Below are 16,825 nucleotides of genomic sequence, written 5' to 3' on the forward strand. Positions count from 1 at the left end.
ATTAAAGTTTGTTGAAGATGACGTGATTCCTTCAGCCAGTAGGAATGGGTACAGTAGGAGATGCCATCTGATTGGTCAATTGATTGTGACGTCACTTGGTAGCGCGATCGGCGCGTATGTACAAATATCGGCTTTCTATGGAGTTGGCTACACCTTGAGAAAGGGTGTAGAGCCCGAAACGCGTAGGTGGACACGTGCTGTAGCCCTGGGGGGCTTTTTATCTGACCTTTTATTGCAATAAATGCTTTATTTGCTTCCGTGAGCCTCCTCCTGTTTTTCTAGGCAGTGCACTGTCTTTTCTCCGCTTGTTCATATAAATATCATACTCAGCGACTTTCTTAATCATCAACCGTGTACTGGTGGAAATATAATGTGTGAATGTCTACAGCAAAAAGCTGAAACAACTTTTGCGAAAGCGCGAAAGGCCCACACCGACCGTGCAATGCGTGAACAGCCCGCACTAACTGCGCATGCACGAACGGCAAGAGCCGGATTGACTCTTGCCGACTGCGCATGCGTAACTGGCTTTTGGTTGAAGTGCATTCGAAATGGGTGTCGGCTATTCACGCATGCAGCGCTGGAAAGATACGATCTCGCATGCGCGAACGGCTCTTGCCGGCAGCGCATTCGCAATCAGCACGAAAAACAGTGACGTTTCAACACTTTTCAAAAAGTTATCGGGACACCAGGACACAAGCCCAAAAACCGGGACGATCCTGGAAAAACTGGGACGTCTGGCCACCCTACTATAGCAGTAATTTCATAGGGGTAACTTACATATGTATATCTGGTATAACAATGACTTTGTGTGCTCACTCTTGTATTGCAGTGAGAATATTTTCTATTCCTATTCCTGCAGGACATACTGACATATGCTCTATAGGAATCGCTATCTGATAGTTTGACATGATTAAGATGCTGTTAGTATTGCAGAATGTTCTATATTCTCTATAGGTGAGTTGTGATGATACCCTGTGTTTTCTGTATACTGCAGGAAGTATTTTCCCTTTTGATACCATATGTAACATTGATGTGCATCACAGATATTGGATCACATGAGGAGAGATGGGTGAATAGATGTGCATGTAATAGATGTAACCCCCCTGTGTATGCCAAGCAACACTAGAACACTGCCCCCTAGCAGGTTCCTCTACATGGACATGTGACAGTGATAAACCAGTAGCAAGGCTGGTGAAGGAGGAAGGGAATATGATGGAGAGTGAGCCTCAAGAGCAGGAAGCAACTATGACAGATATTAGATCTGCGTGAAGCTGAGAGAGTGAGGCTCGATCCATAGCCTCCTGTGTAAAGGGACCTGCATGTGTCCCATGTGGAGAATAAGAGAGATGATCAGAGGAGATCTGCAGAGAGCTGGAGCCGGAGAGAAACTGCCAACGGAGGGGATCCCCCGACAGATCATAGGAATAGTGGTAACATAATACACTCTTTGCGAAGGCCTGCAACCTACAGTGACATTACACGAGCTCCAACGGTGTACCGGTACTACAAATAAATTAGCCTGAACACTCAGGGCTGGGAGGCCGTCCACGTTCGCTATAACACACATACATGCGCTTAGGTGAACTGTAATGATATGATTTGAATTGGGTTTTGTATGTAGTGATCCTATTACTAAGGTTACTGGTGACCTGTTTGCTATATTCAAATATTCTATTCATAAACCTGTTATATATATATCAAGGTGTTGTGTCCCCTTTACTAGCCCCACTCACATGTGGCAATTAATGTAAGTATATGGATTTAGGCCTCCGCCTCAGTGTCCGGTATATAGTCTGAGGTATAGTAAAAAGAGAGGGGTTACACAGAGATCAATACTTGTACAGTATATCTCACCAGTTCTGTTGGTAGGGTGGTCTTCTTATGAGACTGATGCAATAAAACTCCTTTATCCACAGCTCGGACAGAGCACAGGGACCCTGAATCTGCCCTGAGTTCCAGGCTCACCTTCCCCCCTGGTCGAACCTTCTTCAATGAGAAATTCAGCTCCACCTTTTCATAAAGGAACAAATCCCAAAAAGTAAGGAGATGGCATGGAAGATAAGAGTGCAACGAGAAAACAATTCTGACTTTTGCAGTTTATTAACCCTTGACTTCCTTTCTCTTTTTTCTCTCGCTCTCCATCTTCTCCCCTTCCTCTGCCCCCACTCTCTTTCCCTCTTTCCAAATTCTTCTGCCCCCTCTCTCTTTCTCCCTCTCTCCCTTCTTCTGTCTCTCACTCTCTCTCCCTCTTCTCCCTACTGTCTCCCTCTTCTCCCTTCTTCTGTCTCTCTCTCTCTCTCCCTTCTTCTCCCTTCTTCTGTCTCTCTCTCTCCTCTCTCTCCTTTTCTAGCCTCTCTCCCTCTTGTATTGGCTCACCTTGTTGCTGAAGCATGTTGGGATACTGTATCTCGCTCTATCTGCTACCACCTCCCCATCCGGGAACACCGTGAAAATCAGGAGAGTGGCAGTAGGGATTAGATAAATGTTTACAGGAAGCAGCAGAGTGAAGGATCCCTGCAGAGCTGGAGAGATACAGAATCACACAGAGCAGTGCGCAGAGGGAGCAGCAGAGAACAGGAGCCCCGTATGGCTAAAGAGAGTCAGTCACACTCGGTGCTCAGAGGGAATCATTACCCACAAAGCAACAAACACTGGGAGTCACATACAGAGTGGCCACACAAGTATAGGGGAGTCACTGCAGAGAAGAGCACATAGAAAACCCAGGATCTATCACTGTGAGAGGAGTACTCACTGGGGCCGTCCGAATGTTCTCTAACATTTAATTGAAATTCACCATTAGAAACGATTCTTGCTTTAGCCAAAACCTGCAAGAACAGAAAACGAAGATTGAATGAGCACCAAACCCAGGAGCAAGATTGCATTGGGTCCCTGAGATACCTGCCTGCCCTTCCCCTAACAGTAAATGGTGTAAGATAACTGGTGTACATCTTCACTAGGCTTGTCACAAACTGAAAATGGCTGTTGCTACTGGCAAAACGTATGTTAGGGATTAGATAAATATTTTTTTATTTTCTCATAGAGTCCATGTGTCCTACTCCTACTCCATGCAGTTGGCAATGGCAACTTGGGAGCTACAGGTACTAGAACAGGCAACCCTACTTATGTTTTGGGGCACTGGCAGAGAGATCCCTATGAGCAAGGGGCACAGGCAAACTCAACACATGCAAGACACTACTTAGGAGCGCTCTCTCCATGTACACTCTCGGTGGTTTCCCACAGCATGAAATATGTGAAGGATTTAGCTGGTTATGGCATCTGAGCTACCTCTTATTTCAATCCAGAACAAAGAGAGGCGCTTGCTCTGTGGGTTTGATCAATGGTCAAATGTACTACAACTTTTACATTTGATAATGTACGGTTCCACATTAAAACATATTTGACTTTTGGCCATATTTACCAAGTGATGTTAATCCATAAAACACCATCCGGTGCTGGAAGACACCTACAGCCTATTCACTTGCATGCCTTGTGAAATGTCGAAATATATCTTATGGCGGGGGTGCACAATCGTTCTCCCCTGCGCCCCTCTGCCGGCTCTCCCCCTCCCCCTTCTGCTCCTTACCTTGACTCTTTAAATAATAAATATCGTATAGACCTTTCTGAAATTGGCTTTATCCCAATATTTAATGGGTTTATTAATGGGTTTAGAATCTCATTACACCAGGAAAAGTGCCAAAACTTTTTTCAAGACAGTTTGATTGCTGGATTGAAAGGGCTGAAGTTTGACTTGATCTGGCAGCACAGCTATTTCGCAGCAGAGAAGACTGATGTACACTGAACTCACAATATAGAAAAAAGAGAGGTGGTCATCAGCAGGATCAAGCTCCTTCTTATCGATGATATATTCCACCGTGATTGGCTGCTTGGTGTCACATGGTAGCTCACCAACGATGGTTTGCACCTTCAGGAAGCTGTTGCTCTCGGAGTAGAAGGGGTAAAGCCAGAGGAAAGCATGTGAATACATACCTTCCTTCTCAGCCTCTTCCAATGAGAACTTCCCCTGGGGTTGGCAAAATAGAGCATGAGAGCCTGACACATTTAGGGCTAAAAAGCTCAGAGGATAATGGCAATGTGCAAGTGATTTATAGATTTACAGATATGCTGTATGTTATCATTGTTCCATGTGGTGGAATAACCATATAATTGTTCCATTAGACACTCTCAGGGTCACCATTCAAATTTACCATTAGAGATGAACTGTCTGTGTCCCCATGTCATTATTCGATTAGATACACACTCAGTCTCAACAAGTATCACTCCATTTGAGTCTGTCAGTGTTATCACGTTAATGTTCTATTAGAAAAAACACTCTTAGGGGCCTATTCACTAAACTTCGATAAGTGCATTAATGCTGGTTAAGTGCCTTTTCCAGTGACATTGCATGTGTAGCTATTCACAAAGCTTAAATAACAGGACAATATCACATAAAAATGGCCTTTTTAAACAAGCTTTAACACACTGGCTATAAAAAGTAGTGTGGTAGCTGAAAAATTGCCCAAACTCACATTTTGTGTCAATAACTGCTATTCACAAAGCTCTGAGATGAAGATCGCGCATTAAACACTCGCATTCTTTTCTTGTCAGCAAAAGGGTGGAGAGATCAGAATCGCGATTTGCATCTGACGGAGTTTTTTGTATTTTTGCTGCATAGGGTTGATGCCGGGGATCTCCAGAGCTGACCCACATTCATTTCAGCTCTAGAGACCCCTTGCTTCAATCCTAGGAAATAAAAATTAAATTACAGTCAGCATCATTACCTTAGTGGCTAACCGCTAAGGTAATGAAGGGGTTAAATAGCAGGAACTGTTTTGTTGTTGGTAGATGGGGTAGGTGAAGCTTGTAGTTGCCTCAGGGTGGGTGTTTAAGTCTCCCAGGAGGGTTGCAGTAGGAGTTAACTGTCACGGTAACTTATGACAAGATATAACGAACACCAAATATCTGGGTTGAACTGAACAAGGCTTAGATATAATAAAATATATTTATTCCTTAAAAAGGTGAACACAGCAATATAGTACAATTAACAGGCAAGAAGATAACACTTACTTAGGGTTGGGATGGAGAAGTATCAGCTAGCAATTCTCCAGCAATCCGGTGACATTCCAGGTGGAATCAGAAGCACAACTAAAAACTGTAGGGTTGACACAGTTTATATACCTGTGTAACCCTATTCTTAACATTGAATACAGACTATTGGTGAACAATTATCTGTATCTCATCCCTAACGTGGAGACACAGATTAACTCATGCCCCCCAGCTAGTTAGCCCATGTGTACTGGGACTCTGAGGGTCTTATTTCTGTAGCCCCATAATTAAATCAGGGGTGACGACCAGTCTACCAAATGAAGTATCTGATAGGATCTTCATTGTTTGTAGGTGTAGACATAACACTTACAAACCACTCCAGTTTGATGATTCTCTGCCCTCAGGTAACAATTAGAGTGGCAGAGTCTGTTGATTAGTACTTGGTTCCAAGTGTAAACAATCAGGGCAGTTAACTTTTGGTCACAGTGCTTATGCTCAATCATCCGGCTGCCCTTCATGACCTATTAGCATAGCAGATGGAGTCTGCATTTTCAGAGCAGATCCAAAATACCATACATATACACTTTAATATCTACACATATTAATAAGTTCCATTCTGGTGGGCTCAGTTGGTCGAAATTTGCCAGTTTTTAATGCCTACAGTGACTCCACATATTGGCCAAATTTCAACTCTCTGCGACCTCCAGAACTGGAGATACAGAAATGCCCTTTAAAACATTAAAATACAGGATTATAATGAAACATGGGAACAGGGGAACATACAGTTTCCTGACATGCAATGCGCATGCCCAGTGAGTAGCAATATACCTCTGTCTTGCAGGGATGTTTAGTAATGCATTTGTATTGTGTTCCTATACCTGCCCTTATCCACACTGCTTGTGGGACTTCCTTTTGCCCTTAGATCGGCACTGAGTCGCTCTGCGCATGCGCGATGACGCGCGCAGCGTCATGATGTCATCAGGTTCCGATTTTTGGCGCGAAACGGCCCACAGGTAAGAGGGTATATAATGGATGTTATCACATTGTGTTTTATCCTTGAAAAAGAACGCTGTGACGTTCGAAACGCGTTGGATGGGTCTTTTGTCACATTAAAGTGCCCTTTTAATTATTTTTCGTTTGGGTCCTTCCTGCTCCGTTTGTGCTGGTGCGCTTTTGGTCTCCCTTTTTCCTGACATGACAGAGTGTAAGCCACATTCCTGGACCGCAGTCCAGTTAACCCCTTGCCTCCCTGGTGAGGTTAGGGTGTGGCCATATGGGGTGCAACCTCTTTATTACCGGGCCAACCCCCATCTCCCTCTACATTAACTACTACTACATTCATTACATTAGCGGTTACAACTGCTATGGTAATGAAGGGGTTAAAACCTCCCACAAGGCCTAACCTTACACCCCAGGGCAAATACCCCCTTCACCCATCCCCTCTACCACCAACACCAAATAGGAATGGGTAAAAGTGTTATTTGCCAAAGATAGCTAATAGAGATTGTGTCCATTCAAATAACCATTACAGTGCAATACAATAAAATACAATACTATAATATAAACATTACCTTTAAACAAAACTCTAGCCATTTAATCCATTGATTGTCACTATGGTCACAGATTGTCACATTAGCAAGCAGTGGTCACCCAACATCCCTCACCCCCTCCTCTAAACACCCCCCCCCCCAACACACAGGGTAATTGACAAAAATCCTATAAAATAAATTAAAGTAGTACTTACCCCTGCCAGGATGAAGGCTGTCCTCATCTTCCTCAACATCCTCTGAGTCTTCCATGGGCAGCAACATTAAAATAAAAAATAATTACTGGCCACTAACCCCTTAATCACTTTAGCGGTTAGTAACCATGAGATATTATGTATTTTGGTCAATCTGGTACTTCAAGGGTTAATGAGCTGCAGTTTGAAGTTAAAATAGAATATATATTAGGTTGTCAGGCCCAGACTTGTCATGGGTGGGTACTGGGTTTCATAGAGAGCCTAATTGGGGGTGCTTATCCCGTATGGCCCAATAAATATGCCAGATGGTTGCATGTTGCTGATAGTCTCAAGATAAGGGCAGAGATGGGAATAAAATGTAGCCCCTGTGACAACATTCTATAAAGATGGTCTTTTTAGAGCTAGCTTCAAAGCATTGTCTGGAGGGGGTTTATGGATTGCCAGGGGGTGTGGCCAAGAAAGTATCAAACCAAGAGTGACTTTATTAAACATGAGTATATCATGTGATGACATCTGCTGAGCATGCTAAGAATTACATCTGTGTATCCGTGGCACCGAGTCACACATAATGATTACAGATACGTCAGGTCTAGCAGGTACTAAAAGACAGATATCCATTTGCCGCTCAAATTTAGAATAAGACAGTCATATAATTTTGTTGCGACCGCCATGAACGCCTGAATGTATTGATGTGACTCACGTGTGTATAAGTATTAGTTCAGAAAATTTATGAGTACATTTAGATATTGGGACAAGATTCAAACGTCGTTTGTAAAGGTTTTTTTTTTACTTCATCATAACTCTGTCAATCTAACAGCTGATTTATGATGGGAGTGAGCTTATGTTACTATGTAACTATGTAACTATGTATGTAACTATGTTTTCCATGTGGAAAGAATGTATTTAAATCTGAGAATTATGAAAAAATCCGATTTCAGCAGAGGTGCGTTTTATCCTTTTTATTTTGATAAACTGTTTTGCATTTTATTGTAACTGTATGTTACAAAGTAGATGAGGTTGAAAAAAGATGTACATCCATCAAGTTCAACCTATGCTAAATTGAGACAACAGATACTTTATCCTAAATCTATACTTACTTATTGCTCCAGAGGAAGGCAAACAAAAAACCCAGTGTCATATCATCCAACGATTTCTCATAAGGGGAAAATAAATTCCTTCCTGACTCCAAGAATTGGCAATCAGATTACTCCCTGGATCAACATCCTTCCCATGTTTACTTATTTGGAATATTCCTGTATACCTTTCCTTTCTAAAAAGATGTCCAACCTTTTTTTGAACACATTTATTGTATCTGCTATCACAGTCTCCATGGGTAATGAATTCCAAATTTTAACTGCCCTTACTGTAAAGAACCCTTTCCTTTCCTCCAACCTTAAGGGATGCCCCCAAGTTCTTTGTACTGCCCTTTGGATGAATAGTTCATTTGAAAGCTTCTTGTACTGTCACCGAATATATTTGTATATAGTTATCATATCCCCTCTTAGACGCCTCTTTTCTAATGTAAATAAATCTAATTTAGCTAGCCTCTCCTCATAAGTTAGATTGTCCATCCCTTTTATTAATTTGGTGGCTCTTCTCCGCACTCTCTCTAGTTCCAGAATGTCTTTTCTAAGGAGTGGTGCCCAAAATTGTACTCCATATTCAAGGTGTGGTCTTACTAATGCTTTGTAAAGAGGCATAATTATGTTTACTTCTCTTCCATCCATTGCCCGTTTAATGCAAGATAAGATCTTGAATCCCTTTGCAGCTACTGTACTGCGTGACTTTGGGCACTTTTGCTAAGCCTGCTGTCTACAAGCATTCCTAAATCATTCTCCATCAAGGATTCCCCCAATTTATCCCCATTTAATTTGTAAGTCGTCTGTTTATTCTTGTATCCCAAATGCATAACCTTACATTTATCTGTAGTAAAACTCATCTGCCATTTACCTGCCCAAGTTTCCAGTCTCTCCAAGTCCTTCTGGTGAGAAATTACATCCTGCTCTGATTCTACTGCCTTACACAATTTATTATCATCAGCAAAGATGGAGACTTTGCTCTCGATGCAAACCTCAAGGTCATTAATAAACAAGTTAAAAAGCAGGGGTACCAGTACCGATCCCTGAGGTACTGCAGTCACGACTTTAGCCCAACCTGAAAAAGTTCTATTTATGACAACCCTCTGTTGTCTATCCATGGTGCATATATTATTACTGAGTCCAATTTGCTTTATTTTGTACACCAACCTTTTGTGTGAAACCAAACAAATTTGCAAAATCTAAGTAGACCACATCAACTGCATTACCCTGGTCTAAATTCCTACTTACCTCCTCAAAGAAACAAATAAGGTTAGTTTGGGTAGATCTATCCTTCATAAATCCATGCTGACTATTACTAATAATTTTGTTTTTCCATTAGGTATTCCTGAATATTATCCCGTATTAAACCTTCAAATAGTTTCCCCACTATTGAAGTCAGTGTTACAGGTCTGTAATTCCCCAGTTGTGATCTAGCTCCCTTTTTAAATATAGGCACCACATCTGATTTACGCCAATCTTGTGGTACTGGGCCTGTGGAAATGGAGTCCAATGGTTTGGCTATTACTGATCTTAAGTCCTTGAGAACTCTTGGATGTACTGTATGCCATCAGGGCCAGGTGCCTTATTTACTTTAATTTTTTCAAGCTGCTTATGAACTTCTACCTCAGTTAACCAATTGTTCATTAATATGGAGGTTGTGGCTTCCTCCTGAAGCACTACTATTGAAATTGATTCTTAAATACATAGGAAAATAATTTGTTTAATACCTCTGCTTTTCCTTATCTCCAATAATCTGCCTGCTCATCTCAAACTGAAAGGGTCCTAGAGTATATTTTCTTTTCTCATTTTTTTGTTATTAAGTTACTTAAAGAACATTTTAGGGTTGACCTTCCTTTCTATTGCAATCCTTTTTTCATTATCCATTTTTGCTAATTTCATTGCCCTTTTGAATTTTTTGTTACATTGCTTATAATTCTGATACGATGTCTCTGTCCCTTCTGACTTAAAGGATCTAAACACTTTCCTCTTCTTGTCCATTTCCCCCCCTACCTGTTTATTTAGCCACATTGGTTTTGACTTATTTCTTTTACACGTATTATCCAAGGGATTATAAGTGTGCTTTTCTAACAATGTTTTAAAGACTGCCTATTTATCTTCTACATTTTTCCCTGCAAAAACATTATCCCAATGTATTACTTGTAGATTAGACCTCAGTTTATTCAAATCTGCCTTTCTAAAGTTTAAGGTCTTTGTTGAACCCAACTAATCTGTTTTTTGATAATTTATTTCAAATGATCACTGTTACCCAAATGTTCCAGGACTTGAATATTTGTTATTATTTCTACATTGACTGATATTAACAAATCTAGTATTGCCCCTCTCCTGATTGGTTCCTCAATAATTTGGGTCATATAATTGTCTATAAGCACCCCCAAAAACCTGTTTCCTTTTGTTGTAATTCTAATCTCATTGCCCCAGTCTATGTCTGGATAATTCAAATCACCCATACTTTTGCATTCTCCATTTGCAAAAGTATTTTAGCTTCCTCAATCTCACCGATATGTTGTGGTTTATAGAATATCCCTACAAACATTTTCTTTATACTTTTACCTCCACTGCTAATTTTTATCCACAAGGTCTCTACATTTTCAACATTCCCTTCATAAACATCTTCCCTTATAATAGTTTTTAGATCCAGTTAAACATATAAACATACTCCACTTACTCTTCTATTTGCTCGATCCTTCAGTAAAAGGGAATAACCCTCTAAATTAACTGCCCAGTCATGAGTTTCATCCCACCATGTTTTAGTAATGCCTATGATATCATACTGCTCCCTTGCAGCTATTAATTCAAGCTCCCCCATTTTATCTGTCAGGCTTCTTGCATTATCAAGCATGCATTTAATTTTTTTGTTAGTCTGTTCTATTATCTGTTCTGCTCTTTGCTTACTGCTCCAACTTGGTTTAGTCTTTAATAGTTTTCTAGTATCACTGCTTGTCAAACTCGCACTTGCCCCCATTCTACCTCCATAACCCTTTGTTTCCTCATCTATTCTATTTAGTTCGTTATCTGTTTCATTCCCGTCCCCCCTCCATCCAAGTTTAAACTCTCCTCCAACCTTTTTAACATTCTGCCCCCTAGCACAAAAGATCCCTCTTCATTGAGGTGCAATCCGTCCCTAGAATATAGATGGCACCTCTCAGAAAAGTAGTCCCAGTGCTCTAAAACCCCCAAACCCTCCTTCCTGCACCACTTTCTTAGCCATACATTAACCTCCCTAATCTCTCACTGTCTCCCTGGGGTAGCACATGGCACTGGTAGTATTTCAGAAAATACTACCTTGGAGGTCTTAGCCTTAAGCTTTTGGCCTAGATCCCTGAAATAATTTTTTAGGACCCTCCATCTTTCTCTAACTTTGTCATTGGTGCCAACATGTACCAAGACCAAGTATGTTCTTGTAATACTTTTTTTGTAATCGAAGCACTGTATTTTTATGTATATTAAAACATTTAAGAAGTAATGCTTTGAGCTCTGAATGAACTGTTGCACGCTCTGGAGAGAGTATTTATGTTTTCGGACACATTTTGATACAACTGATTCTTGTGTGTTAAAGTGCCTAGTTTTTTCTATAATAAACATTATAAAATGGGGCCCTGGCAAATATTAATTTTACATCTTATTTACATATCCCAGGTGGTGGAAGTGTATACATAGGATTGGAATTGCGTAAGGGGTTAATATTAACTCATTGGAGGTACCTAGCAGAGGAGAAAGGTGAGTTGGCTAGAGTAGGCATGTGTATTAACCCTGGTTGCATAACTACGTCACGTGTCCACTTGTGTGCTGTTCCTTACGGTGGTATATTGGGATGGATTTAGGGGAGATGTTAACTCATTTGAGGGACTGTTGCAAAGGTGAAGAGTGGTGCAGCTTGCGAGCGTGAGTATTAACCCTTGTCCCGTTTGCAGTTTGCAAGCTCGCAGTGGTGTGCATGACATAAACAATTAAATAAAATACAATCAATATGTTTCTTATTTTTGCTGTGATGAACATTCACCCTGCCTCGTCCAACTGCGGCACCAACTCTTGACCCACAACGCAATGATCCTCATCCCCATGATGCGAAGAAGCCCATGATCCTCAGCTGATTGCAGAGAAGTCTCCGGTAAGTTCTTTCTTCATTCCTTTCTTCTTATTTTCTTTATTTTCTTCTTTCTTCTCTTCTTTGTAATCCAACAGGTCAGGTCCTGGATAAGTGATGTTGATCCGACGGCTTCTTGGGGTCAAATGAGATTTGACAGGCCTTATATGGCCTGTGATGTCACATCTGACTGACAAAGCTTACACCCACCAATCTGATTGATTCTCATCTTAAAGGGAGTGAAGCCAGCCAATCAAGTGGATATGCTTCCCTCCCTTTAATATGCCGTGACCAGAAAACAAATGGAAGCCATCACATGATACACCAAGCTATTGGATTGGTGGATATACCATGTGCCTTTGCTTTTTGGGAGTGATGTGACATCATCAAAAAGGGGAGGCATGATACCCGATTGGCTATCTTCCCTCCCTATGTGATAACGTCACATCACCACCGCTATGGTAATGAAGGGGTTAACTCATCCCGCAAGCTACCTAGTAGGCCTAAACACCCACCCTGGGGCAACTTCCTCCTTTACCAACACCCTCAACCCCCAACAGACTAGGTACTCTGGCTTAACCCCTTAATTGCCTTAGTGCAGGGGTGCCCAACTCCAGTCCTCAAGGGCCGCTAACAGGCCAGGTTTTCAGGATATCCCTACTTCAGCACAGCTGGCTTAATTATAGGCTCAGTCATTCTGACTTTAACAACATAGCATTGAAGCAGGAGGTCACCTGAGCTGAATCGCATTAATTTCAGCCTCTGGGCCCCCCTGCTTCCCGAGTAACAGGCCCCAGTATGGGGTGCCAGTATCTCCCTGCGTTGTTTAAATGTCTGGTTACGCCACGTGGGAGATTTAAACATGGTGGAGATACCAGCACCCCATACCGGGGGGCCTGTAACTCAGGAAGCAGGGGGCCCGAGGCTGAAATTAATGCGGTTCAGCTCCTGCGAACCCATGCTTCAATACTATGTTATTAACATTTAAATTAAAACTGCGCGATCGCCTGTAAGAGCTGTGCAGGGAGAGACAGCGTCTCTCTGTGCAGCTCTTACAGACTGCTGGAGCAACATGACACTCATTAAGCACACACAAATTAGTGTGATTTAGCATTTTTTTAGTGCACAATAAAAAAACTTTTTTCTTAGTGAATACTGTTTTGACACATTTCATATCGTGCGGTAAGAACATGTAAACCCAATCAATAATACGCTGAACATATTGAAGCTTAGTGAATAGGCACCTTAGTGTCACTATCTCATCAAGCTATTAGATACTGTACTCAATACCAGCTCATTGTTCTATTTGAGACTGTCAGTGTCCCCAAATAATCATTATTCGTTAGAGTGCATTAGTGCTGATGGGTCACTATTACATTTTATTAAACAACCCCCTAAATGTCACTGTGTGATTGGTCTAGTGGGGTTACTCACCCTTAGTGACACCATGTCATTCCATTGGGACGTGTCGAGTGTGAAGTGAGCAAGTCCTTTCTCATCTGTCACCAGAGTAAAGTTGGTGTCCACTTCATCAATGTTTACTACCAGGAAGACTGTCTTATTCTGCATGGACTCTCCGTTTTGGTCCACAGCATTAATCTGATGGAGAGAGATTGAAAGTCAACCCCAACCTTTACCCATCACTTTATATCAGTTAATTATCTAATTTACCCCCATTTTAGTTATAACCCTTGTCTTCCGTTTCTTTTCTTTTTTCTTGGCTGTCTCCTACTGTACCCCTCTTTCACGTTTTATAACACTTGTCTTTTCCTTGAATTGTCTGCTTGTCTTACCCTGATCTGTTTCTTCCATTTGATTAATCTGCATCTTGCCTATGTCTGTAGCTCTTTCTTTCCTTTTTTTGTGTCAATTCTCTCTCTCTCTCCCATATCATTGCTGTCTCTCTCCCATTTCTCTCCTATTGTATGTTGCTTCTGTCTCTGTTGTGCCCCAGTGCTTACTTCTTACCATGCCACTGAAGGGAATCCCCATCTGGTAATAACTGTCAATGTCAACAAATTCCATAGATGCACGATTGCTGAAGAAGATAGCGGTTGATTGATTCTCCACCACACCTGCATGGAGACACAGAGGAGATGTGAGGATGTGGTGAAGGCGCATTGATCTGTTGCTGCCTATAATATACCTGCTCTATGATAAAATAATATACATAAAGAATCTGCACCGACCACCAAATGATACATTCCACTTCCCAAGTGAACGCGTTAACGCCAAGGTACAGTACTAAAGAATACAATATTTGCAGAAAGGACAGAGCTTTTCTTGGGCTATGACTGAATTATAATGACAAAGAGACAAGATGATACACAGGGCCCCCAACAGAAATCTTGGGGCCCAGGACAAATGTAAGGAGCAGGATCCCCCCCCCGCCCCCCCCAAACCCATAACGCACCTACCGTTAATTTTTTTGGGAGGGCGCAACTTATATTTAAATGTTCTCTTGTTATTGGAATACTGAAAAAACATTACAATACAAATCTGTTTATTTTAATATTTTTATGAAGTTATCTCAAAAGTTGTCAGGGGCTGCTATTTAAACCTATATGGATTTTCACAAAAAATGAATCTTTGTAATGGTTCTAAGTATGATGAGTTGACCATCTCCTCATTTATAGGTCTGCAAAATCATTTGTCAGGTCCCGAAAATTTAGTTTTTGAGCAAGTTTGTGAGCAGTGGGCAGAATTGCTAGATTGTGGAGGCATTGTTCACTCATTGTTGAACGGAGGTAGTTTTTTAATCATTGATAATTGGCTGAATGTTTGTTCTCCTAAGCCACAGATAGAGGTACAATAGGCTGCAGAAGATTCTGAGAGCAATGCTTACCTCTCCAAATCTTCCCAAGTTGTACCTTATAAATCGCATTCAATAAGTTGAGTGGACCAGTCACTTACAAATGTAGCATCATATACTTTTCGAAGGTATAGAATTTCAATTGATAAAGATGGTGGAAGGTTTTCAGGGTATTTAGACATCAGTTTCAGTGAATGTCACAACTTCTTCTTCCGTAATAGTTCTCAATTTTAAAATGGGAGCAAGCAATTGGCATACATATTCCATGGATTTAAAATGTTGGCTAAGCTCATAAATAATGGAATTCAGTGCCACAAGGAAAACATTAACTTTGAACGTTGTCTCCGCATCTTCCCATTCATTGTCTTCTTCAGATTCATTTACTGTAGATGCTTTGTCCTTTTCCTGTGACGACATGAGCATGTGCTTAAACCGTTCAGTATATCAAGATTATCAGCAACAAGTCCGGCTTCTGAAATTAAATCTTGCCACTTTTCCTGAATAACTGCATTTTTGCAGAAAGAGCTGTAATATTTGCTGCTCCAATTTTGATTGAAATAGATCTTGATTACAGAATGTCAGGAAGCAGGGCTCACGCAACACCTCCTTACCTTGCTCGGAGGTTGTTGCTGCCGCCCCTCGGCCCCCGCAGAGGTACCCCCGTCGTGGTGTCTCGTTATCCCGGCTGGTGCTGGGTCACCCGGCCGCCATCTTGCTGGGACGCGCGCAGGAGGAATTTACACAGCGCGCGTCCCCGGCTGTAATTTATTCACCCCTCTGGGCTTCTGGCCACACACCCCGGCATTCTCTGCAGTCCCGCTCCCGCCCCTACGCTCCACAGCTGATCACAGGCAATGATAACAGCCTGCACCTATTACAATGCGCTCCATGGCACACCCCTGCTCTGCCTCTCTCTGTGATTGGCTCACCTACCTTTATAACCCCAGTTCTACCTGCGAATCATTGCTCTGCATAGCTTCTGTTAGTCTCGTTTGGATTTCGCCTTGTTCTCTTGTGTACTGCACCGACACACTTTATTCGAGCAAATACCCAGTATGTACCTGGCAGATACCTGGAATGCGCCGCTCCTCACCTCTGACAAGCCCCGTTGCGTTTGCCTTCTCAGCCTGGGTTCATGCCTGGCTGATGGGCGGCTGATCTGTTAAATGATAATGATTAGGATTTAATAGGCTGCAATGCTTCGCGTGTCTACCAGATGGCATAAATTCATGAATTGTAATGCAGTTTATATATATATACTGTGCAGTATTGCAGCCAGCGGGAATAAAATGCTTCAATCCCTGCCTGGAAAATAACCCAATGCACTCGGGCAGAAAACAGTCACAAACCTCAATACACCCGGGTATACCCGAATTCGTGGGACTAGCCGAGCTCGAATAAAGTGTGTCGCCAGTGTACGTCAGGTTTTGACCCGGCTTGGCTTTCATCTCTCTCTTTCTGGCTCTAGACCCCGGCTTCCTCCTCCCTACGCAGTCACTCTTCTCCCTCGATCACGGCTTGCACCTCGACCTCCCGGACCTCTGGTATCCTCGACCCCTGACTACGGCAACCACCATGATTCTTCCATCTCCGGATCCGGCAAGTACCTTTGTTACTTTAACTGAAGTCTCCTGGCCTGGCTACGTAATCTACCACACTCTGGACACGCTTCCTCTGCTGTGGGTGCGTGTTATTATACGTCCCACCTCAGTAAAGGGACGGATCTGGTCTGCGGGCAGCACTACTGTGACACGGAATCAAGTTTTTCTCTTCAAAACTGTTCAAAATATTGCAGTATAACTGCTTTGAAGGATAAAAAAATATCTTTTAGGCCTACTGCTTCGGAATGAGCTTTACTTGAAAGCTTTTTGGATTAAACCATCTTCTTTAAAGCTTCAATTATCACTGGAAGTTTTTCAGCAATTGAATGAACTGCTTCCACTCTTGCACTCCATCTAGTATCACTTAGACCAGAGGCGCGCAAACTTTATTTGCTGCGCCCCCCATGCCTGCTCTGCTCTGGCTGTGTGTCTCCCTCCCTTACC

The 16,825-nt window shown here is 42.1% G+C and overlaps 1 protein-coding gene across 1 annotated transcript in view; it reads right to left on the reverse strand.

Annotated features, from left to right (window-relative positions):
* The window catches only part of LOC142501948 (alpha-2-macroglobulin-like protein 1), a 72,473-nt gene that overhangs the window by 35,808 nt on the left and 19,840 nt on the right, over window positions 1–16,825 (reverse strand). Inside the window, exons 10-15 of the mRNA XM_075612578.1 lie at window positions 13,937–14,043; window positions 13,403–13,567; window positions 3,806–4,021; window positions 2,753–2,825; window positions 2,377–2,522; window positions 1,855–2,010 (exon numbers count right to left, since the gene is read on the reverse strand). Coding sequence (XP_075468693.1) covers window positions 1,855–2,010; window positions 2,377–2,522; window positions 2,753–2,825; window positions 3,806–4,021; window positions 13,403–13,567; window positions 13,937–14,043 — 863 coding nt within the window. The remainder of the gene's footprint in view (window positions 1–1,854; window positions 2,011–2,376; window positions 2,523–2,752; window positions 2,826–3,805; window positions 4,022–13,402; window positions 13,568–13,936; window positions 14,044–16,825) is intronic.

This window comes from Ascaphus truei, chromosome 8, assembly GCF_040206685.1.
Source record: "Ascaphus truei isolate aAscTru1 chromosome 8, aAscTru1.hap1, whole genome shotgun sequence".
Taxonomy (NCBI): Eukaryota; Metazoa; Chordata; class Amphibia; order Anura; family Ascaphidae; genus Ascaphus; species Ascaphus truei.